This window comes from Amblyomma mixtum, chromosome 3 (genome assembly GCF_055824585.1).
Source record: "Amblyomma mixtum isolate Tamu chromosome 3, ASM5582458v1, whole genome shotgun sequence".
Taxonomy (NCBI): domain Eukaryota; kingdom Metazoa; phylum Arthropoda; class Arachnida; order Ixodida; family Ixodidae; genus Amblyomma; species Amblyomma mixtum.
In genome coordinates this window covers 130,349,715-130,373,928 of record NC_143014.1, presented here as the reverse complement: position 1 = coordinate 130,373,928, position 24,214 = coordinate 130,349,715, and the positions used below count along the sequence as shown (strand labels likewise).

At 48.9% G+C, this 24,214-nt stretch overlaps 1 protein-coding gene across 1 annotated transcript in view; it reads left to right on the top strand.

The window, feature by feature from the left end:
• The window catches only part of LOC149351822 (core histone macro-H2A.1-like), a 33,769-nt gene extending 24,542 nt beyond the window's left edge, over nucleotides 1–9,227 (top strand). The window contains exon 8 of the mRNA XM_089581149.1: nucleotides 1,178–9,227. Coding sequence (XP_089437275.1) covers nucleotides 1,178–1,343 — 166 coding nt within the window. The 3' untranslated portion in view covers nucleotides 1,344–9,227. The remainder of the gene's footprint in view (nucleotides 1–1,177) is intronic.
• The last annotated feature ends 14,987 nt before the right edge of the window (nucleotides 9,228–24,214 follow it).

The window sequence follows — 24,214 nt, the reverse complement described above, 5'->3', positions numbered from 1 at the left end:
ATTTATTAGGGAAATGGCCGCACACGACAATAATTCGAAGTTTTTAAGAATGCTCGGAGCGTGTAGATTGAGTTCCCGAGGTAAAAGGACGAGCTCAGAATCCTCTTTAGTGCACTTTTAATTTGAATTGTCACTGAGCACATGTGTAGTACATCTGTGCAATAGTTTTTCAGGTTCAGATTCTGAAGTGGTCAGTGCCAGTGCCACTGTGCCTAGTGTGCGCCATTTCTGTCATTTTGTCTACAGTCTAGACTTTGCTCCATCCTCCATATTGTAGTCATTGTGAATGTAGGCTGTGTATACTGAGTCCCACTTTTTGGCACTACCTGAACCGATGCAGAAAGTGCATTAAACTAAAAATGACTTTGCTATGGTAGCGACTTGCTGCACACCTCACAGCACAGACCTTGGCAGTGGGCCAAGATGCTGGGCCGGCGATAGCAGATAACATCAGACTGTGTTTATCTTATGACAAGAGCTTCTTCGGGGGTGGCATGCGCAGCAAACTCGGGGGGAGTGCGATGACTCTGTGCGCTTTTGACAGTAGCTCCGGTGGCGGTGGTTGGCTCGATGTGCTGTTGCCTCCTGCTGCACCACTGCATACTTAAAAAGCTTGCAAGCGCTCGAGCATCGGAGAGGAGGTAGCAATTCAAACCAGAATGCCCTAAAACGTTCTCTACACTGAAATGCTATGGAGGAAGCAGGGCCTTCAGACCCCCAAGCGATTTGGCAAGCTTGAGATCGGGAGAAAAAATGCCTGACCCCTCTCACACCCCAGCTAACGCTTAGACATTTGCATTATACGCGTGTAACTGTCCTACGAGTTTTATTAACTTCGCATAATTAACGCGCACCTGACCTTCAGAGCTGATGTTCAGCATGCTCACTTTATCTCAGTGTGATTGGCTGGTGCCGTCGCATGTCACAAAATCGTTGAATTGTGCTGTGGTACAGCAAATACGTTTCGATGCGAAGGATGCTGTATTTCGTTTTTTGGTCTTTTCTAGTTTATAAAAGCTCCGTTTTTGGTGAGGGTGGCCTCTTCGATACAGGCCAACTTCAGTTTGTCCTCAGTGTCCCCTTTAAGATCGTGCAGTGCAGACACGGGTATGTACATGAACACCTGCTGCTTGTTTTAAAGGCCCTGTCTCATTGCAGTGCATGTTCTTTTGTGCAGCACCTCACCGTCGCAGAAGCAGCAGGCAGCACAAACAGTGCTGAGAGCCATTTCCAACTACTTCGTCAATGTCATGTCAAGCTCACTCAAGCAGATCTACTTTGTCCTGTCTGACATGGAGAGCATTGGCGTCTACACCAGCGAATTGGCAAAACTCGACTCCTAGACCTCTCAGCTGCTGTCGTGGCTCTTGGGGGCGGTCACCACGCAGTCGCTGTGGTATGTCTGCAGCAGTCCAAATTGTGGGAGCTGAAAAACTCAGATTCTAAAGAAACGCATCACATCATGATCATTTTTGTAAGCTCAGTGCATGCTTGCCTTCTGCAGGCTCTCGTTGCTTACTAGAAAGTGACGAAGGGAGGGCATCATCTGCTTTTTAGAAATGGCAGAGCATTGATGTTTCATGACAGTGTATTAGTGTACGCAGTAAGCATTGTGTTGTTATTGTGACCACCTGCACTTTGGGTTCTCTCTCAGGAGTGCACCAAGCACCTTCTTTTTTAGCTTAATATGTGTGTCAGTCGCTTTTTGCCTGTGGCATAGTTGCCTCCACTGCCAACCAGCTGAAGCCATGCTGCCAAAAATTGGCAGCCTTTCATATGGTGAGCTGAATCATTCAAGCTGTGTACACTTTTACATCGAGACTGCTCCTACAATTTCATCTGCTCTGTCTTTGCTAGTGGCTAGCATTTCTATGCTGCCATTGTGCAGTTTGTGCGTAAAAGCTCTCTGTAACTGTACTGATTTTTCTCCACTTTCACTGCTTACTGGTGCAAAGCGTGTGATGCCCACAGTTCTCATACTTTGAGGCTTAACCTTGGCTGTACCGTTGAGTGATAAGGACCCACAGTTTTCTTTCGGCACTGACACAGGTTAGGAAGCTGAGGGAGTTAACGTGAACTGCTAGCTAAAAGTGCACAGACAGGCAGGTAACTGAAGGAGAAAGGCAGCACCAGAAGTAACATACTTTTTCAAGCCTTCCCCTCTGTTTGCCCATTTGCGATATTTGCTCACATAATGAATGCACTTTGTTCCCAAGAAACCAACAAAAATTTGGAAGAGGTGTTCACTACTCAAGGTTATATCTGAGTGAACGCTTCAAGTGGTGGAAATGGGACTGCAGAAAATGGAACAAATTGTTTCTGGTACAACTTGCCATGGAAATAAAAAATTGGAATTGGGGTTAAGGTGGCTTCAGAGGTGCTAATAATAAAATTTGCTGTATCAGCAGTACTACAGTCAAACCCCGCTGCAGAGAAATTCAGGGTACCCGCGAAAAATTTTGCTGAAGAAGAAACTTTGTTAACATTGAATCGGACTAAAACAATGACAGGTTGAATAGAACAGTTTTGTTTCCCAAATATTATCTGCAGTTCAACTACTGCTGAACCTGGTTAGAGAGCGAAAGCTATGCCGTATTGGCCAATTATACGCGGCTTGGCGTCTGTAATGCTGAATGCGTTCCGGACACTGGATAGGCAGCGCACCCACCCTGCCACCCTGGCAGGTGGCAGTTAATAGTTGATCGCGAGAGTTTGCTCACCCAGTGAACGCTGCGTCCTATTGCTGCAGTGCTGCGTGTGCCGCGGCCTAGTGCTGCAGCTCTCCTCTAGCTAGGCCGCAGTGTCAAGCCTCCCCCACTCTCCCCACCCCACTCGTAGTGGCATTGCGTGAGCCGCAGTGGAGGTGGTGGCAGCTGCTGCCGCAGTCGTGCTATCGTGCGATCACGAACCGTTTCTCCGCGTTTATGACTTTGAGTAACAAGGTATTTTAATGCGAAAAGCACCACTTCATTAGCAAAGCTGAAAAACCCGGGGTATGCGTGAAGCCTCAACCTTTGACGGAGCACCAGTGGCAGAGGCCTTGAGCAGCCACTCCATCAACGCATGGAACTGCCCCCCCCCCCCCCCCCCCCGGACACACTCCCACTCTTGCAGCTGCCGAGAGAGGCTGACGACAAGATCTTGCATGCCTTTGAGGTGGTGTTGCCTCAAGTGCTTGTGCACATCCTACTCGTGTGTAAAGTCCTACGTAAAGCCCCGCCAGTTTTGTAAACATTTTCAAGGTGATATTTCACCTACATTTATTTCTTATTTTAGCCTCCATTCTGCATTGTCCTTTTGAGTCTTCACACAAAAACTACATGTTACGAAAATCTCGATGTGGAGTGGTCGGGGTCTTAGTGGAAGGATGCATCAGTGGCATAGTTGTACCGTGTACTATCATGAAATGTCACCAACAACATAAAGCTGCCGTATTTCTGGCCTGCTGTGCAGGGCACTAAATGATTTCGAAACTGTCTCCTGCCTAACGGGGGGGCATCATATGTGAGTGTATGCACACCTTGTTGTCATCAAATTGCCTTCTGGCTTGTGGTTTCTGTGCAAATGTTAGCAGTACAAAAATAGTTGTGGGATTATTTGCTAGGAAAAAAAAATTTGTTTTGACAGGCAGAGCAACAGGCACGTTCATTATGCAAGTGCATTCATTATACGAGTAAATATTATAGTTCTGAGCTTTGGAATCTTTTTTTTCTTTTTTAACTAGTTGACCTTCTGCATATGAAGAAGTATTTAATACATGCGCCATTCGTGTCAGTCAGTAGAAGTATTGAATAGTGTGAAGATGGGATGTGAGAGACCATGCCTTCTGTTAAAAGTAATACTGATGGCACCTGGTGTCTTTGAATGCTGTACACTTTAAGAAATGCTTGGGAAATGGTTGAGTCTGGTAGCATCTGGGGCACGCATTCTTTGAATGACCCTGCACACTGAGCTGACACATAGTAGCGCCGTAGTGCTGCAGTGTTACCTCATTGTTCGACACAATGCTACTGCCGTCATGTATCACTGGTGCTAAAGTGCCACTTCGACTGCCACATGGTAACATTCACATGGCGTCATTCCTGTGCTAAGCTCATGAATGGGACAGATCATAGACTGAATGATTGCTGTCATTTCACCCCAAAGGATTTTTGCACTAGTTTCTGTAACCCGCCGCGTGGCTCAATGGTAAGGCGCGCGCGTCTACCGAGCCGGAGTACCCGGGTTCGAACCCGACAGCGGCGGCTGCATTTCGATGGAGGCGAAACGCAAGAGGCGCCCGTGTGCTGTGCGATGTCAGTGCACGTTAAAGATCCCCAGGTGGCCGAAATTATTCTGGAGACCTCCACCACGGCACCTCTTTCTCTCTTTCTTCTTTCACTCCCACCTTCCTCCCTTCCCTTACGATGCGGTTCAGGTGTCCACCGAAATATGTGAGACAGATACTGCGCCATTTCTTTTCCTCAAAAGCCAATTTACCAATTTAGTTTCTGTGGTGTAATAGTTCCCAGATATTAAAAATCAAGGTGAAAAATCTTTCCTTGACTGTGGAAGCCAAATTAATGTCACTTTTTGCCATTCAGCTATTTTTGCATCAGGAATTTGGTGCTGTACTGAATATGTTACATTTATGATGACCCTGGGGGAGAGAAAAAATGTGGACTGGATGACAGCGATGCACTTTGGAGTTGTTAAGGATGTTCACTCTTGTTAATTGCTTGCTTTGGAAGTGCGACAGGAGCAAAAAGTACTGTTTATGCCTTCTTTTTCCTGCATTGCATTAGTGACAAAAGACGTACTGTATTTTGATGCATAGTCGCTGACTGATTTTTCAGACATTGAAATTTGGAATGTGCTTGGTTTTCATACTTTTGCACGGCATTTCACACATACAACAGAGTTCATGTGTCTATAATCATAATTTAAATTTCGGACATGTCGCATCTGCTTTCTGGGTTTTCCTGCCTCATTCGTACCAACTGCAGCATTGCCACCAACAGGCAAGCCGCCATTTTATTTGCATAGTGGAACATTGTTAATTCTAAGAACTTTAAGGGGGACTGAAAAATGTTTCAAATGAAGTTGAGTTCAACTTAAAGGAGCCACTTTAAATAGTGGGGCTGACGTCCTTGGTTTGGCATATGGTGGCCATAGCTGTACTCTTCCTCCTAATAGTACGGAAAGAACTATTAAAATAGCGAGCACTATACACGAACACTCGAGCAGAAATCCAGGAGGAGCTAGATGAGGGGCATCAAATGGTCCACAGGATGATGGCAACAATGGAACTGCCACTGAACCGTCGTGGAAACCAGAACATGCCACTTTTTCTTAACAGCGGTACATTGTTTTGCACTTATGGCGGCTTTTTGCGGTTACTAACATTGTCAGTGCCCTTACATGCAATGGAAAAACCCACTTCACCAATTAATGGCCCTAAATGGGTGACAACAGCCTGTGAGCAATCAGTGCTATGCTAGCAGATGACACTTGGTGAGAAGGTGGAGCTTCCTGGTCGTCTGCACTGGAATGTGTCAGGTCACTGAGTAATGCCTTGAAGTGCACAGTTGCGCTGCTTAATCAAATGATCCCATTGTCTCACCACTTCCTTGGCTTCTGCATTTTGCTTACTTTCTCTTCTACTGAATATAGCTTGTACGCAGTGGCCAGCTGGCTGTGGTGTGCATGTCAAGGATAGTGACCGTTTTTGATTAAAATCAAATTTTAAGAAAGGCTTCCAGCTTACTTTTATTAGTATTTTTTTAAAGCCGGAAATTGCAACCTCTGCTTACAAGGGCTCCCTCTTCAACAGCTTTGCCGAACTTCCTGGAGTCCCCAGGAACCCTTCTCAAGTCCAACTCTCTTCATTGTATATGTCGGCACTATGATCCTATGCACTATGTAAAGCACATGTTGCATGGTCTTCGCCTTGCCCATTCACCCATCCCTGTCTTGATTGATTGATCGATTGATTAGTCAATAAATCAATCGAGAAGATCATGCACGCATGATCAAAAATTCATATTATTGCAGGATGTCTTCTGCCACTCATACTTGGAATAGTAGTCACAGTTTGTGGAACCATTCTAAGCCAAGTCTCCTCACCCTAAACATGTGAAAAGAGCAAAGCTTGTGGGAGGCATATGGTTATGCTGAGGCCGTGGAAGAAAATAGCAATCTCTTCAAAGTGAAAACTGCCCACCCATAACAGAATGCTTTACAATCACGATTTCTCCATGGCGATACTTACAATAACTGGAATTTTATCTCTCATCTTACGTGAGCCATCGCAAGCTGCAAACAATTATACTATGTCATTGGCTGTTTTCAGAATGGTTTTCAACTCTAAACATAGCGAAGTCTATTTACTGAAGTCAGCATCGACAGAGCGGTTGCCTTTTGAGGGAGGGTTGCGGTTTTGCCTTTTTATCTGCACTGTCTGTACGTGTACACGTTGTGTGCTGAGATCCAGGGGGGGTATCACACAGAAGCATCAGAACATGTAAAAGAACATTAGCCGCCTCCCGTAACCACTATATAATTAGGAAGCTGAGGCAGGCTTTTTCTCTTGCTTGTTATGATTTTTGAGACTGTTTGTTAACAACTTTGAGTCAGAATGATCTCTGTCAAGTCTGAAAAATCAGTTGGCGACATTGCTGTAAAAGTTGAACCAGCCTCTTTTGCCAATTTGTATGGAATATTGGTTTCATCTCGCACCTTGCTTTGCTTTATTTGTTTATTCATGCTTTCAGTGTCCATCTCAGCTGCCGCTTGTGACTGCTTTGCCATTTATACCAAAATGGAGTTTAGTATTACTGTACTTTCTACTGTGGCCTGTTAGGAGCAGGAAGTTGGGCCTGATGAGATGGCATGAAAAGTGAAAGCTGCCTGATTTGTGGCCCTGAGGTTTAAGACGTTTGAGGGTGATAAGAATTCCGAGCAGCAGCATGGACAAAAATATGATAAGTGAACATGCTTGTTCTTTACCTTGGGCTCGGCGAGTTCCTTGATGCTTCCTTCATGTGTTGTGAGCATTGCGATTCGGCACTGTTTTCACGATGCACATACCAGATTGCTCAGCTGCCTTTTCAGGATTTTTGTGAGTGGACTTGTACAGAAGAAATGCGTACACGGACTACTTGACCTTACTTCAACGGAAAATCTTTCTTTCCGAATGCTCCGATTATAACCAAAAATGTTTTCAGAACCACATTGATGGTTTCAGCACATTGGAGTGGCTTTTTTTGCTATGGATATGTTTTTAGTTATGCTCTTCTACTACATCTATAGGAAGACTAAACTGTTGAATGTGCAGGATCATTCAGAATATTTGGGCTCAGGCTTGATTGTACTGTTGTTTCGTGTTTGCTTTTGTTATTGTAAGTGCAATTGTGAAAGAGCATGTAGGGAAATGTTCTGTGTGTGAAGCACAGTGTGTGCTTACTCTGCTTGGAGTCACTTTTCAAGTGTGCCTCCATTCCATCTTGGTTGGTGCAGGTCACCCTTATGAATTTGACTTCGCTGCCTAAGCCTATAGACAGAGCAGCATGTTTATCCATCTTTGCGAGACCATGCACTGACCGTCTTTGTCAGAAAAGCTACCAAAAACGAAGGGTCTATTTAATCAAGAGGAAGCCTTTCTACATAGTTAGGTTATATTCTTTTTATGGTATGTCTACAGAAATAATCTATTTTACTTTGTGTCTCAAGACCCGAAGCTAATAGCAGACACGTGATATAGAGGCTTTATTTATTTTAATGGTATACATACTACTGTGGTGGCAGCTGCTCTCAAATAACCTTCCTAATTAGTAGGCTCCAGTATTGATAGTCATTTTCATAGTCATCTTCATCGTAGTCGTATTCTCCCGTAGTACTTTCTGTCCTGCATTTCATGCATGTGATGATGTCCATCTGTGATTAGACTGAGGAGTTGCATGTGACGACTTTTTGAGGCATAGTTTTCAAGATTTTTGTTCTTTTTTTATGGCTGTGGCTAGTTTTGGTGCAAGAGGGTAATTCACATGGCAGCGCTCATGCAGTTACTATCAATTTTAGTTTATTCTTTTGATTAATCAACCAGTATTTCTTTTCCAGGTTCTTGTGAAGCATCTTATTAGCAGGTCCAACGTTTCAGCATACGTGGTTATTAACACGTATATGCACTTGAATCTATTGGCTTGTACTCAGTTAATGCTTAGGTAGCAGAAATGATGAAATGGTGAGGAAGCAGAAAGCCTATAGCTCTGCAACATATTTAAAAGAAGGTAATAGATAAAGAGTGGTAAGCTGAGATGAAATACATCTCCAAGTTTAAGGGTAGTTTGCAGTTTTTTGTTTTGTTAAAAGTTGTTAGGAAACGGGCTGTGCAAAAACAGTAATGTTGAAGAAAAAAATATTTGGCGTCTAAAATATGGTCAGTTAATAATACTGGCATGCCAAGGTGTTGCTTGGCAGATTGTTTTAGTTTTTTGTTGTTTAGCTCTTCACTGCCTGAAGCACCATTCCATTTATCAACATTTGCAGAAATACCACGCACACTTTGCTTTTGTCTTGCTCAATATGCATATGTGGCTCTCTCATTTTTGTGTCTTTACATGAAGGTAAAATTGCTTTCTACGCACCTTCCTCTCATATGTTTACATTTGTTTTGTCGCTGCTATTTAAATGCAAAGTTTTCCTTTAACTTCGTGTTGTTGCTGTTTCAGCGTTACGAAACCTTTTCTCGTGGTTATGAAACTTCTGAGTGTTACAAAATTTTTCACCACCCTTTGCAGTGTTAGTAATTGTGATGTGCAATACTAGAAATTCTTGTCCTTTAATCCATTTCATGAATAGGGCAAGTGTGTAACTTGAGGTTCGTGATGGGCTTTTTGCCATATTTCATTAATTGCAATGTTTTGCAGCTTGTAATGAGGCATGTGTCATAAATAATAGTAGTTGCTTGTGTTTTTTGAAGTGAATCACTGCGTAAAGGCTGTCTGACTCAGGCCAGAAAGGATGCATCATTGGGAAGTGCTTGTTTATCACAAAGAAGAATCATGTGAAATGGGTCTTGAAGTTTGCATCCCTTCTAAGCATTTGTGGCATTTTGTAATGTTCAATCATGTCATAAGACGTTTCTATCACTGCCAGCTGGATCGAAAGTCTGAAATTGTATGTGCCGTGATTGCAGTATCTATGGGAATGTGGTGGACTGATGTATTAAAAGCACAGTGGTGGTGTAATTTTGCCAAATTATTGTTGTACTAATCTTCAAAAAAAAAAACAAACAAACATTGAACTTATACATGTTTTTAAAAAAGTGCAGGAATTTGTGACAACAACATTCAAGTGTTGCTTTGATGCAGTTTACTGTAATGCCTTATCACTGTAGTGTAGGAAGCTTTCATCTAGCGTGTGGGCTAAAATAAAAGACATAGTTACAGCTGAGAAGAAATTGGAACTAACAGCACAAAATGACAATGGACAAAAAAGATGGTAACAGGACTAGTGTTGAACTACAGTTGAATGTTTCATTACAAATTGGAGGGTTGTATAGGTCAGTGAGTAAGTTATCATGCATGCATCAGCCAGAACTACCTCCAAAATGCAATGCAACCCTCCTCCCCCCATCCGCATCCCTACACGTACCAAAACAGGTCACTTTACAACATAAGCCAACACATGTGCAACTTGTCCAGGCGTGGTATATATTCAAAGGCCAAGGATCTTGCTCGAGTAGGCTAATCTCTCTTTGTGATAGGGAAACACGTGCCTGGCCATACCCTTGACAATGAAAAATGCCTCGATCAACTCCTAATCAGTCTAATTTTCATTTATACTTGAAGAGCAGTGCACAGCTGTGCTGTGGGGCATAAATTGTAGAGTGCCACAAGGAGGTACCATTTGGTGAGTTGGCATGTTCTCCTACACAAATATTGATGTGCAGCCCTGTTTGGATCATGTACACGTGCTCACAGAACGGACAACCACTATTTTGTGCACAACATATCTTGTGATATGGTGTAGCTACATAAGAGCCCATCTTAAAAATTTTTTCTTTTTCGAACTTCTGAATTTGCGCAGCAGTACAGACAAAGTCCATAGAGTATTCTGTCACCATACAAGCAGCACGGTGTCTCTATCACATAATAATTAACTAGAATTAACTAATAAACTTTTTATTTTTGATTTTAAGGGGCATTATTGCATTGCAAAATTGAAGGCCATCAGCATCAGTGGTGAGCCCATGAATATTGAACATCAAAAATATGCATTTGAAAGCCTGTCGAGTTTTCTTTCCTGCATTGCATATTTTTAAAATAGCGTCGCTTGCACTGCTTATACATCAAAAACGGGCGCCGTTAATGTATTTCGCAATTTAAAGAAGATGACATGATTTTGGTGATGCTGCATGCCGTGCGCAGCGACGCCACTTTATAAGCCCACTCAATAAGCTTTCAAATGCACTTTTTTTGGCGTTGGATACTTCGTCCTGCCTTGGGCGAACGACCGGCACGCGCTACTCTGGCGCCCTCTCTCGCGAGCGACGCATACCTTACTGATGACAGACGATGGCGCGATGACAGCAGACGATGGCGCGCGCACTAATGCTGTTACAACGCCGCTGGTCGTCGCAGCGCAACCTGTCTTCACGTCACGGCTACATTCCAGTACCCTCCTCCTCCAGTTTCCTCCTCACCTTCTCTTTACTTTCGCCCTCTTTCATTGGAGGGTGAGAGAGAAAATTTCAAGGCTCCGCTGGCTTCCACTAGCTTGTTGGCTCTTCTGACCAGAAGTTTCTCTAGGTCCGAGCTGGCCAGCGGTGCCTCCCACATCTCTATTTGGGTCGAGTATATGAGGTTCGATGTTGTGTGATATGCACTCTCACGCACGTAATAAGGTACAAGGCTGGCGTTTAACCGCACCACGGACATTCGTCCCTGTAGGTCATTGGGTGTATCTTGTGCAGTTTGTGTAGGTTCATGAAATTACCTGTCTGTCGTGTACGTAGACCTGTAGCCTCTTCTGTCTTTATTTTCTTGTGAGGTGGTGGGTAGACCATGCGGTTGCCTCTGTAATGGTTAAGTATCAAAGAGTAGTCGGGATTATTAGGTCCTCTACCGCAGGTTGGTTGAGAGCCCAGTATTTTGCGTATCCTCGGGCCACTTTGTCCGCATGTCCCAGGACCAGGACGAATTTTTCTTTAACTACGAAGTTTCTGAGAAAGCTGTATAGCTTCCTTTGTAGGCTGCGCTCGGGTGGATGTCAATGAGTAATTACTCCCTTATTATCCCTAGGATCCGAATAATCATTCTCTCGGGTTTGACGCCACCATCGATTTCTGAGGTCGGAGAGTGGGTACCGTTCGGTTGCCCTTCCCTCTTGATATCCTTATTAGTTCGGATTTGTCCGGCGAGCACTGGAGCCCTATTTGGCGTACGTATTCTTCTAGTGTGGTGGCGGCTGTTTGGAGACGTTCCTCCTTTTCGGCTGGGAGCCCTTGTTTGTCCATATAGTGATATCGTCCGCGTAGAATGCGTGGCTTATGTCTGTTACTTTGGGAGTTTTCTGGCTAGGCCTATCATGGCGATGTTGAAGGGAGTTGGCGAGATTACCCCGTCTGGGGGGTTTCCTTGTTTGGGGGATGGAAGGTCATGGTTTCCAGCTCTCCTATCTTGATCTCTGCTATTCTTCAGCGAGAAAGCTTCGTATGTATACATACGTTCGCTCTCCGCAGTTGGTGTTCGCTAGTCCCTCCAAGATTCCTTGGTGGCTGACGTTCGTTGTCGAACGCTCCTTTGATGTCTATAGCTAGGATGGCGTGTTCACCTGCCTTCGAAATGTTGGTAAGTACCTCTTCTTTAAGTTGAAGAAGGACGTCCTGCGTCGAGAGCTTTGCGCGAAAACCGTACTGGTGTTCAGGATCCGGTCGCTCTTGCTGGAGTCGCGCGTTTATTACTCGTTCATAGATCTTTCCGAGACGGGATGTGAGCGAGATGGGACTTAAGTTTTATATCGCCAGTTTCTTTCCGGGCTTGGGTACCATGATCCTTCTAGCGGGCTTCCATTGTCCCGGTACGGTGCCTTTGGCCCAGTGGTCGTAGAGGAATTTCGTGAGCGCGTTGATGGTCGCGTCACGCATGTTCCTTATTACGGCGTTATAGTTATGCGGTCCACCCCGGCTGCTGTGTTGCGGTTCGCGCTAGTTATAGCCGCCTGAACCTCCTGGGTCGTGACGGGTTCGTCTAATTGCAGATTTGAGGTGCCCATGTAGTCCTCGTAAGGGGGAGGTATGGGGGTATGGACTTCGTGTCCCCGTAGCACTTCATGATGTCATCCTCCGTGCCTGGGTATGTGTGTAAAAGCCTTTCCACAGGCTTGTCTCTCTCCCTTTGTTTTGTGCGGGTCTGTGATTGCCTTGATGATGTTCCGCACCTCCCTGCTCCTGAAACCCACACCAGTCCTACCCCCACCCAAACCTCACCCTGCCGGTACCCTCTCTATCCATCACCACCTGGCTCGACTGGCTTGGCGCAGAAGGGGAAGAAGAACAGTGACTTCTGGTCGCCCAGGCGGTCGGCATGCTCGGCCTATAAATTATGGTCGATTAAAGGTATTTTACTAGTACTACTACTACCTCCATGTCTTGACTGTGCTGAGCGTTCCGTCCAGGGTATCACAGGATTTTTCCCAATTTGTCGTCGCCAGTTGGTTTGCATACTCCTAGGCTTTCCTGGTAAGTTGGCTTAAGTTTCCGTTTGTTTTTCTGCATTTTAAATCTTTTGGTGAGGAATCTTCTAGCCTCCTACAGGTGGAGTAGGTGCGGGTTTATTCCGGGAGTCTCGTACGTTCTGGCGATTTCCTCAGTGAGTTTTTGTTTCTGGGTTAGGATCTCTTCGCATCACTTGTCCAAATCAGTGATTTGACTGGGAGCAGATGTTTGTGCTTCTCAAAATCGGTGCCAGTCTGTTAACATTGCTGTGCCGATCTGGCGCTGTATTTTTTCAGTTTGGATGGCAGTGCTCACTATAGTGGTCTCTACCGAGGTTGTTGAGGGTATTTATCGATTCCACGTTGTCGATGTTCTTGACAATGATTACGTCTGGAGCTCTATCTGTGCTTGCGCTGTTGCCCTGTCTTGTGGGTACAGCTGGATCTGTGATTAGTGTAAGATCTAGTCGGTCGGCCTCATCTAGAAGCTTCCTTCCCTTAATTTCCTGCTTCAGGTATGCACCCAGCTTTGGTCCTTGACGATGAAGTTGTCCTCGATTACTAGCGGGTTCCCTTTGGCGAGGCGAGCGGTTTCCGTCAATAGTTTGCCGAAATTTGCATTCCTTTGGCTGGGAGTGCTGTAGGTATTTAGTACGAAGACGCTGCGTTTCTTTTTGCCTTTGCAGATGATTTCGATTGAGGTGGGGGATGTCCGTCGGCGACGGGGTTGTGCCTGATTACCGTGGCTTTCTTGTCGGCGAGTGTAGCGACCTTCCAGTCGTTATTTTGCGTAGTGTACACTTCATATCCTTGGAGTGTAAGTTGGGTACTGGCTTCTTGTAAGGCTATGACTCCCGGCGGAGTTCGCTGGGTGGCCACTCGCTGTGTTAACAGTCCCCTTTTGCGTCGGTACCCGCGACAGTTCCACTACGAAATTTCTTGATTTTCTTTACTACTGTACTTACGTCTATCCATGGTTGTTTTCTTTGGGTCGTGGCGTGAGCCATGGTCTGCTGTACTGCTTCTCGGCTCGTTCTCTTGATTGTGTGTCCCGTGGTTTGTTCGCGGAAGATCTTATTCATTTCGATCTGATATAGTCGAACCTAGCTCCTTGGACCCGCATTTGTTGTGCCATCTGCTGCGTGAGCTGCCCTGTGATGCAGGGTACAGAAGATGGCAAAAAAAGAAAACTCGGGAGAGAGTGTGACGTCATGCGGCCAGCCTTCGCTAGCCAAGTGCTCATGAAGCCGTCTCCTCCCGCGGTTTTTCGCTCTCCGAGTCAGTCCCTAATGTTTTGGTGTCGGTATGTTTCATTGCGGCCCGTGGCACGGGCGTCTACAGCATGGAGGTTGGTCTGCAGTCAGTCTTCCACGGTGGTCCGCGGCAGTGATATCGCCGCACATTGTCACGTGATGTGATCACGTGGGGGACCGGCTCCCTCCTTTTTTACTTTTTATGACTAGGCGTCAAGGTTATCGCCAGGCGAGCCTTCCTGAGTTTTTTTCTCCTCCCAGTGTTTCATCCTCTGCTGCGCTGCACGCTCGGTCACGCCGAGGCACGCCGCTCAACCCGGGAACGGGCGCCTACAACAGCTGCGCCCTCCAAAAATCACTTGGTAGAGTAGGATAGCTTTTAATATAAAAAACTTTGCTAACCTCATTAGCACGCTGGAATCTGTCCAGAACCGTGCTGTCAGATTCATTTGTTTTGATTATTCGTATCATACTAGCGTTTCCGCATTAAAGGTCCAGCTCTATCTTCCTACATTGGCCGTCCTGAAATCGCCCGTCTTTCCTTATAAATTCTATCATACCTTAAATCACGAAGCTACACCTATAACACGCGCTCATCGGATTTCCCTTAACAGTCACCCTAATGCCGTATACCCCGTGAAAACCCGCACTGAAACATATTACCTGTCATTTTTCCTCAAAACAGACCAAGACTGGAATGACCTTCCATACGAAGTGGCTACCATCACCAACTTCAGTCACTTTAAAACCGCCATCGAAGATCTGTATTCATGTTAATACCTGTTTGTTTGCCCACCCCTCATGTAATGTCCCTTGTGGACCTTTGAGGAATATTTTAAACTTTTCAGGTATTAAGCACCACTCACACTAGCGGAAAACTTCCTGCAGCCTCGCTGCGTTAACGGCCGCATCGCCTCGCAGCTCCGCGGAATGACGTCCACACTACGCGCGTTCTGTAGCGTGTGGGGTTAAAATGGGGGAGATAAACACGTATTCCCCGTTTAAGCGCGGCTGAGCCAGTTCAAAACCGCGCGGACCCCACCCCGTGGTCGCGTACGCTACTGAGCGCACGCCGACCACGGCGGGCCTTGCTCTGCGGGAACAAAGGAACGACACACTGGCTGACACAAACAAGGCATTTATTGCTATAGCAACAATAACGCCAGCTAGCAACAAAATACACTGAGGAATCTAGGATGTCCGACTCACCAGCACGGCTACGAGCGAACGTCCGCCCACGCGAGGGCAAAGGGATAAACTCCGAGGTCGAGCGGGACGTGCTCGGCGGGAGTAAGTTCCGACCAAGAGGCGCCCGTCGACGAAGAGCGAAGCCGCGAGCGAAACGTCTGCTCGCTTCCCGATCCCAGGGAGAAGAGACCTAGCCTTTCCCCCGCGCGCGAGCGGCAAAACACGCCATCCGTGGCGCTGCGACGCGAGCGCCCTCCCCTGTTAGCTAGAGTAACCTAACTAAAGGGAGTGCTTTTCGGGGGCAGCTAACAACAGTGGGGTGCAGTGCGGGAAAGTGAACGCAGGGGACGAAGGCGTCCCCACATCCCCCCAACCTTAAATAGACCCAGGCGCCTGCAAGTTACATGCTATGGAGGAGTCTCCTGGTCTTCATGCACTTGAGGCAGGTCGTGCAGCGGAGGTCACGCCGACAGAGTGCACGCAGTCTTCCGCGGTATTACGAAGGCGGCGTGAAGGTCTCCGCTGGGACGACTCGCATGGCCCGCGGACTATGTGCCCGCAGGCCCGCGAAGAGGAGGGCCGGTTGACCACTGCAGTCCAAGATTCCGCAGTAGTCGCCAGGGCAACAGCAGCCAGAGGTGGCTGCTGTCTGGTCTCGCCACAGCTGCCCCGGATGGATGCAACAGGATACAGGCCGCTCCGTCGCAGCAGGCGGCAGCGAGACGATGTGCACAGGACAGCAAGCCGCAGTGGCTCCGCTGGATCTGAAAGATTGCCAAAACACACTCCGCATGCCTTTAACGTAGGTCACGGGAGGGGAAACGGCGTACACAAAGGCCTGGTGGCTCAATGCTCAACTCGCTAGCAAAACGTGTCGGGCGGCCGTGCAACGCAAAGTTCGAGTGAACAAAGCCCTTTCTTGAGTTGAACGAGAATGCTCGGTTCATGCGAGGTTAAAAAAAACGGGTGGGCCAGCAAAGTGCGCCCCCTCTCAATACCACGGTCCGGTGGTCGTGTCACTTTTGACAAGGTGCAGGCAGCTATGAATAGCCTTAGGCCTCACTACCTCTGTGAAGGTCGACGACCCCCAACAAAAGAAAGACCCGAAACGGGTTTCGTGCGCGCAGCCGCGAGGAGACATCAGCGTTGTGGGGTGGTCCTCCCCGCTCACTGCACGAAGCAGCTGCTGAGTGATCGGCGCCCACCGTATCGGACGGTGTCGGAACGCCCGGTGCCGAGCTGCAATACCAGCGAGCTCGTTACGGCACCCGTGGCCCCAGGCCACCCGGCTCCCAGAGCCGCGACTCCCAGAGTCGAAAAAGAGACAGCGAGAAAATATATACAGAAAACTCGGACCACCCACGCGGCTTCCGTACTCACTCGCTTCGGGCTCGGCAACTCCGCGGGCGCTAGGCCTCGCGCTCCCTCGATGCGGACCAAGTGGTTCTTGAAGAAACTCCAGGAAGAAAACTTCACAAAAAAAAATATGCTGAGCATGTCGAAAAGTTCAAACATGCTGCAGCGCAATACACCTCGCACTCAAGAAAGCATGCCGCAGGTCCTAGCGATCAAAATTCACTCTAGGCCTAGCACTTGTCAAGTCCGGACAAAGAGCGTTCCTCGAACCGAACAGACTGTCGTCCAATGTTCCAAGAGCAGGCCCCACGTTGGGCTGCCAGATATGGGGTTTAAATGGGGGAGATAAATACGTATTCCCCGTTTAAGCGCGGCTGAGCCAGTTCAAAACCGCGCGGACCCCACCCCGTGGTCGCGTACGCTACTGAGCGCACGCCGACCACGGCGGGCCTTGCTCTGCGGGAACAAAGGAACGACACACTGGCTGACACAAACAAGGCATTTATTGCTATAGCAACAATAACGCCAGCTAGCAACAAAATACACTGAGGAATCTAGGATGTCCGACTCACCAGCACGGCTACGAGCGAACGTCCGCCCACGCGAGGGCAAAGGGATAAACTCCGAGGTCGAGCGGGACGTGCTCGGCGGGAGTAAGTTCCGACCAAGAGGCGCCCGTCGACGAAGAGCGAAGCCGCGAGCGAAACGTCTGCTCGCTTCCCGATCCCAGGGAGAAGAGACCTAGCCTTTCCCCCGCGCGCGAGCGGCAAAACACGCCATCCGTGGCGCTGCTGTCGCTGCGACGCGAGCGCTCTCCCCTGTTAGCTAGAGTAACCTAACTAAAGGGAGTGCTTTTCGGGGGCAGCTAACAACAGTGGGGTGCAGTGCGGGAAAGTGAACGCAGGGGACGAAGGCGTCCCCACAAGCGAGAGCTACATTGGCCACTGTTTCGCCGTTTCGCGTACCTCGGAACAGGTGCAGTTCTGCTATGGTTCTGCGCATGCGCGAGGAGCCGAGTTACGTCACAACGCGCAGCCGGGGCGCGCCTCGCCGCTCCAACCGCTTCGCTTCGCCAGCTGTGCGCATGCGCAAGGAGGCTGCGTCGCCGTATAAATGCAGGGTGTTACAGCCGCGGGGTATAGCCGCTTGCCTTGAAGGAGAGTCTGGCCGCTGCCGAGCGGCGCTGGAGACTGGAGAATCTCAACTCGTCCGACCCCGAGGTTGCGGCCTGGCGACTGGCCGCCGAGAACAGGAAGAACGAACGGCGCAAGGCTAAGCGAGAGGCTGAGACGACGGAGCAAAGAGAGGAGCGCCTGGCCAAGAGACGGCGTCGGGACGCGGCGTGCCCTCCATGGCCTCGCTGGAACGCGATGCGGCGATGGAGGACGACGTGCATGCCCGCCGTGTAACCGATCACGTGATTAGACTGAGTGAAAGTGCGACTCGGACGTTCGAAGCGGACAAAACAATTACACGTAACGGGCGGGAGAAACCAAAGCTAAACGACAAGGTGTAACCAAGGTAAACCTGTACCTCTCGCTATGTATATCCTGGCATAGCAGAGCTAAGCAATTTGTTTCTGAAGCGCCAGTCACGTGACACCAGTGATGCGTTCCTGCTTCATCTCCGTCGAGCATAGACGAGATTGCGCGCCCTCTCCCTGCATCTTCTTGCTGTTCTCCCGTCGCTGCGGCCGGCGGCAGTGACTTGACGCCACGATCGCCTCCAATTATCTATGGTCTTCTGCGGAACGGGAAAAATAGCTCTTAAACCGGTCGCTCTGCGAAATGGCTAGCCAACCTGTCTGCGGGAGAAAAGCTGGCTTGTGCGCGAAGCGGCGCGCGGAAAGCGTTTGCCTCAACTCGCCCTACTCCTTCCACGGTGACCACTCTTCGAGATATTCCCGTTTCAGGCACTCCCCGGTGGCGCATCCCTCCGCTCACGCCAAGGGACTTTACTCACGCCATACCCTCCTCCTCCCACGGTAAGCACCTCCCGGTTGCGCACTCTGCTGTCGCCATACTCTCCTTCCACGGATAGATAGGTACCTTTAGGACAGCGAGGAACGCTACCGCGTACCGTGCCCCGCCACTGCGCATTTGTAGAACGCCCAGAGGTCGCCCGCGTTCAGGTCCTCGTCCAGGCCTAGTAAAGGCCGATTCACACGACGGACCGTTCGCCCGCGGCCCGCGCACTACGTGTGCATGCGTCAGCACTTTGAGGGGCGCGCTGTCGGCCGCCATCCATCCATCCATGCATCCAGCGCGCCTCTCAAAGTGCTGACGCATGTACATGTAGTGCGCGGGCCGCGGGCGAACGGTCCGTCGTGTGAATCGGCCTTAACTGGTCCAGGCTCCGCGCCCCGCCACTGCGCATGTGCTGATCGCCCTGAGGGCGCCACGTTCCCGTCAGCGTGCGCGCGCTTTGCGTGTCGCGACCAGTCAACGCTTGCGTAAGTAGTGGCAGGCTGCGGTAAGCGGTGGCAGTAGCGGTTTGCGCTATGCTAAACTATTATCTACTTTTTTGTACTCATGGCGTCAGAAATGGCATATCCTCATGGTTATACAAAAAATAAAACACTATTGGGTCACTTTGGCAGCCTAAAGTGCGCTAGGCGAAGGCCTTTGTCGCGCTACTTCGACTGCCAATGACTGCCTATATTTGTTACGGCTGCACCGCTTTGGAACCATCCTTCTCCACTAGCTGCGGCACACCGACTGACGACGGAGCAGCGCTCGACTCCGCCGCACCGACAGCTACACCTGTCGACGAAAATGACGACTGCCTATGTTTGTTCACGGCCACCTGGGTCCGCAGCGCGCGCGTGATCGAGGCGGCCGTGGTTTGTTACGGCTGCACCGCTTTGGAACCATCGTTCTCCACTAGCTGCGGCACATCGACTGACGACAGAGCAGCGCTCGACTCCGCCGCGCCGACAGCTCCACCTGTCGACGAAGATGACGTCACCTTTTGGCAGCTGCGCTCGTCGATGAGTCACCCCAGGCGCAGGATGTAACGCCGGACGGAAGGACGGGAGAATGAGCCATTAAAGGCTTTCGCCTTAATATGCGAAATACGAACACCTGCCAGCAATTCCTTTGCGTGATCTCGGCAGGGAAATGTCAGGCCAAGCTTCTCGAGGTCATACTCATATGCAGTCTCGTACACCACTGCAAGCGGGTAAGGTGGCTAAAGCGGGTTACAGAACTGGACGTTCCGGTTCCCAAGACTTGATATCAGTTATTCCCAAAACTGTACCCGGCTACAGGCACAATTTTGGGAATGACTGCCAACTAAAATTGCGGGCTACAGTTAAATATAATATACAGATTATTACTGCCACATCTTCATAATCCTGCGCGAAAACTTCCTCGCATTCCCAGCGTTGCTCAAGAGCAACGTCTGAAATATTTTTTTCACCCCTCCTCTGCGGTCTCCCCTCATAGCCCATGTCAGTACCGCCAGCTTTGATATAACACAAGAAAATCGACGGGTACTCTCACTTGTTTTGCTGTAAATGACGCACTGAATGAGGCCGGTTGACGAGCCGTCGCACGTTGACCACGAAGGTGAGCGATAGGACGGTGTACAGCCACCAGCATCTTAATTCCATCACTTCAGAAGAGAACAAAGAGGCATGAATACTGCATCATAGCACAGCAATGGCTTGTGAACGCGCGATTAAGGCTAACTCAACTGTGCAATTGCAAATAATGCTTATTTTTTCTGCCACCATATTTGGTGCTTTATAGATCAGCTGCTTGAACAACAGGTAAAAGTCTGGACACCAAAAGGTTAAATGAGGCAGTTCGGTTTTGCAGCTAGCTTGCTCTCCTTCTTTCGCTGTGAAATATTCGACCTTTACGCATGCCTTCTCACTACACTCAGATAGCATAACCTGTACGGCGTTCCTTGTGGAACAATCGTGTACGCCGCGTGAGACATGCGCGCTTGAAATTGTCGGTTTTAACGAAGTCTCCAGAATTAAGTGAAATCTTAGAGAGATGCTCTTAGGCACGTTCTCGGGTTGAGCGGCGAGCCTTGCTATCGGGGTAACCTAAGGGTAACCGAGCCGACCGAGCCAACACCCTTGACCGAGCGCTGAGCGCAGCGGAGCGCTAGAAGTGGAGGAGAAGGGTGCGAACATGGAGGGAAAAAAAGTTAGGCCATGTCGGCGGGGTCGTGTCCACATAATGTGTCGACAGCAGTTGTGGGCAACTAAGTAGACGTAGCGCCAAACGAATGATTATAATCGAAAGAGGATGATGTGAGGATGCTGCGCAAAAAAAATGTTCAAAAAGTGGGCAAGACCAGAGCAAAAGGGACCGCAAATTTAAAAATGCCGGAAATGTGGGGCCACGTGACCGGAAGTGTGGGCGGAGCCAACGCGTGGCGCTAAATTTGAAAGTCCGGAATGAATACTGAGATGAAACGAGGGAAAATGTGCAGTTAATCGAAGTCCAATCAATAGTTAATGATTATAGAAAGTGTCAAGAGTGAATTAAGCTGCATTAATAGTGAATAAAGGTGATTAAATTATGAATTAATGCGATTTAAACGTGAATTAATGACACATTAAGGTGAAATAAGTGAATTAATTGTGCATTGAGTGTAAATAAAATGAATTAATCGTGAATGAAGTGGGTAGTTAAGGGACCAATTAAAAACAAAAAGAAACTTGAAATGAGGTGGCGTCATTGCTTTCGCATTACTCCAATGCGGCTTACCGCAGTGATCTCGATTTTTTTTTCCTCCATGGGTGCGAAGGTAGCGTGAAAGCAGGTTGCGCGGCGACAACCCGCAGCACCAGAGAAGTGCGGGCCGTCGTCTGCTCGTCGCTGACGTCATCGGTAAGATATGCGGCGAGCGCGTGGCGAGGGTAGCGAGCAGGACGCCACTGCCTTACGCCAACCTTTCTTTGCAACGAGGGCGATGGCTGCTTCCCAGTGAGAAGCTTTCCCTGGCTCTGGTGCTCAATTTTTCTGGGGTAAAATGCTGGCGATAACGTGTTTTTGATCCAATCCCGAGCGGCCAAAAACATCTCTTTCGTCAGGCTGTTCTTTCCCGATTAAAATCCAATAATTATCAGGGCTGCGTGGCCCCGATACTACTCCCGTCGCGATATTTCTTAGGGGGGGCGAGCACAAAAGGACAAACATTTAACTCTTCTCCCAGCTTTGAATGTCTGTTCTAGCCCCGCGTGCCGTCCCAACTGTGCCGTTCTTTCGCCATTCTTTCTAACGGATGACATTGCGATCTGTGTTAAGCTCATTTGCAAAACGCCGCGCGAAACTCGCAATCTGTCCCCCGTGCATCCGTCGCTCGGGAAAAAATCGGGAAGGAAGCGTTAGTTATAGCTCGCATAATTATATCGCTTAAAAGAGCATCTTGTTACTGGGAAAATTTGTCAGTGGAAGTGTGTTTTTTGGAGCTACGTTATGAAAATGGCCGGAATTTGGACGGTAACCATACAAAGGCAATGAAGAAAATGAAAGAAGTGTTAGAGCTAGGAAATAGCAATTTAATAACAGCTCTGCGGTTTAACTAGGAATTTTCCTCCGCCAAATCGATCCGGAGGCCCCGCATAGCTTCAGGTCTTATCACTGGGCACTGAGTTTTGTTGCTGTAAGAAGTCTTCATTCTCGCAGGAGTCCTCGTGAATGGGAGAATCAGAGCAGTTCGTTTTGCTGGCAGTTTTGCTAGACACGCGCTTAATTTAGGCTAGAGAGGAAAATAGATTGATCGAAACATCGCGGGGTTGTTCCGGGGTCTTGCTTGATCTTCCATAGGAACATACGGCTGGCTGCGTCGGATGGAATAACTCATCCCGGAACCTACCGGCTTTAGTTCTTGGCCCCTCGTTTACCGCGCTTCCTTCCGCCAGACTTGGAGCGCCGGACCTTTTTTCGGCCCTTTGCGGCGCTACCCCCAGATGAGTGGCTCCTGGAGCGGTGGTGACGCCTTCCTCCGCGCTTCCGCCCGCCGCTGCGCCCAGAGGACTTCGAGCGGGACCGCCGCCGCTTCCTGCCAGCCCTCTTGCCGGAAGCACTGGGGTCTGAGGACTTTGTACGCGATCGCCCACGCGACTTCGAGCGACGCTTCTTGCCCCCACTGCGGCGCGGCCGGTGACTGCTTCCTTCGCTTTGGCTGCCCACTGTAGTACTAGTACTCCGAGATATGCTCCTTCCTCGGTGGCGCCTCGCACTCCCGCCGGTGGTGGCCGATGCAAAACCCGCAGGGGAAGGACTTGCCTTGCGGCGAGCAGTCGTGGTCATCGTCTGAGTGGCTGAAGGCCCGGGATCTTCATTGCCTGGAACATCCGCAGCCTTTTTTGGCAGACGCCTCTTGGCAGCGGCGGCGTCCTTCCCAAGTGTGGGCTTGCTCTTAGACCGAGTGGTGACTTCCACCGCTCGGTTAGGCGAACGACCCGCATTCTGTCCCACGCTGGCCGTGCTACGTTTCGTAGTCGCAGAGTCCGCTGTCCCTGGGGCCACAGCTGGCTTCCTCCGGCCCCGCCTTGCGTTCGGCTCACCAGTGTCTTCCTCCGTTGGGGCCAGCCTCTGCTTCGATCCTTGCCTTTTGTTCTTGGGCGTGTCGCTGTCCATGATGTCGGTCTGGTATGCCTCTCTGGGGTACCACGGCTGGGGCTGTCGGTGGTTGGGGTGAGCCAGGCACCGGATTTCGGTTGGAAAGGTGCGGGAAGCTCCGGACCGCAGTGCGCCTTCGAGGTCCCTTCCAACCGAGAGTCGACGCTGCTGCCGGTGGTCTTCGTGGTTGCCCCAGGGTCCTAAGCCACGGCTAGCCTTGCTTCCACTGGTGACGCATGGCAGGGGCCGGCAGGAGCGGCAGCCGGTCAGCGCAAGCCTCTGGGGAAGCGGGCACGGCTGCCGAGGGCCTGAGCAAACGTCGTAGCTCGCGGCCTGCAGGGCGGTACTGCGCGTGGCAGGCGATCGCTGCTGGCTTCCTTTTCTTCTGCTCGCGCTCACATGCCAGCGAGGGCATAATGCGAAGAAATGCTGAAGTCACTGTATTTAAAGAAACTGCATGTATAAATCAAGAAAATCGAATTAACTAGGAAGGTGATATAAGTGCCATGAATGAAATGACATGTTGGTCTTCGCTTGTTGTTGAGGTCTATCAGATTATATATATTTTCGATTATATTTTCGATCACCTGCGGGTGAATGGCCTCAAATCGGGTGAGGGCGACGTAGTGGTCGAACGAAAGGTCGTAAAATACAACGAAAAATTAAAGAGGGTATCATTTGAAGGTTTAAATTGAATTTTGTAAAATATAGGAATAATCAAATTAGGCTCAGAGCTTTGGAAAGACAAACATGAAAAACAAAGGAATTATTTTGAGGACATCAGATATATAAATGAAAGAAAACAAAGCTACAATAAAATTACAAATGGTGGCTGCATCGATTCTGGGGCGAAGTTCTGCATAGTGCAGCAGATATATTCTGCTGTTTATGAAGGAGCTGTACGTAGAAAAACTACCTCGGCTGAGATGATGAGGCCCCGCTTATGGAGGAAAATTGGGAATAAAGAAGAAGCAAGGTTATAGTAAAACAGATAAATCTTTTAGCTACTGCTTGTTGTTGCAGTTGCTAACCCCGCAAGAGAAATGGCTGATGTAATGTGATGGGGAATGGCTTAGGACTGAGTGTTGACGACACAGGGTTCAAAAACGAGATCCTAACTGTAAATCGGCCGTG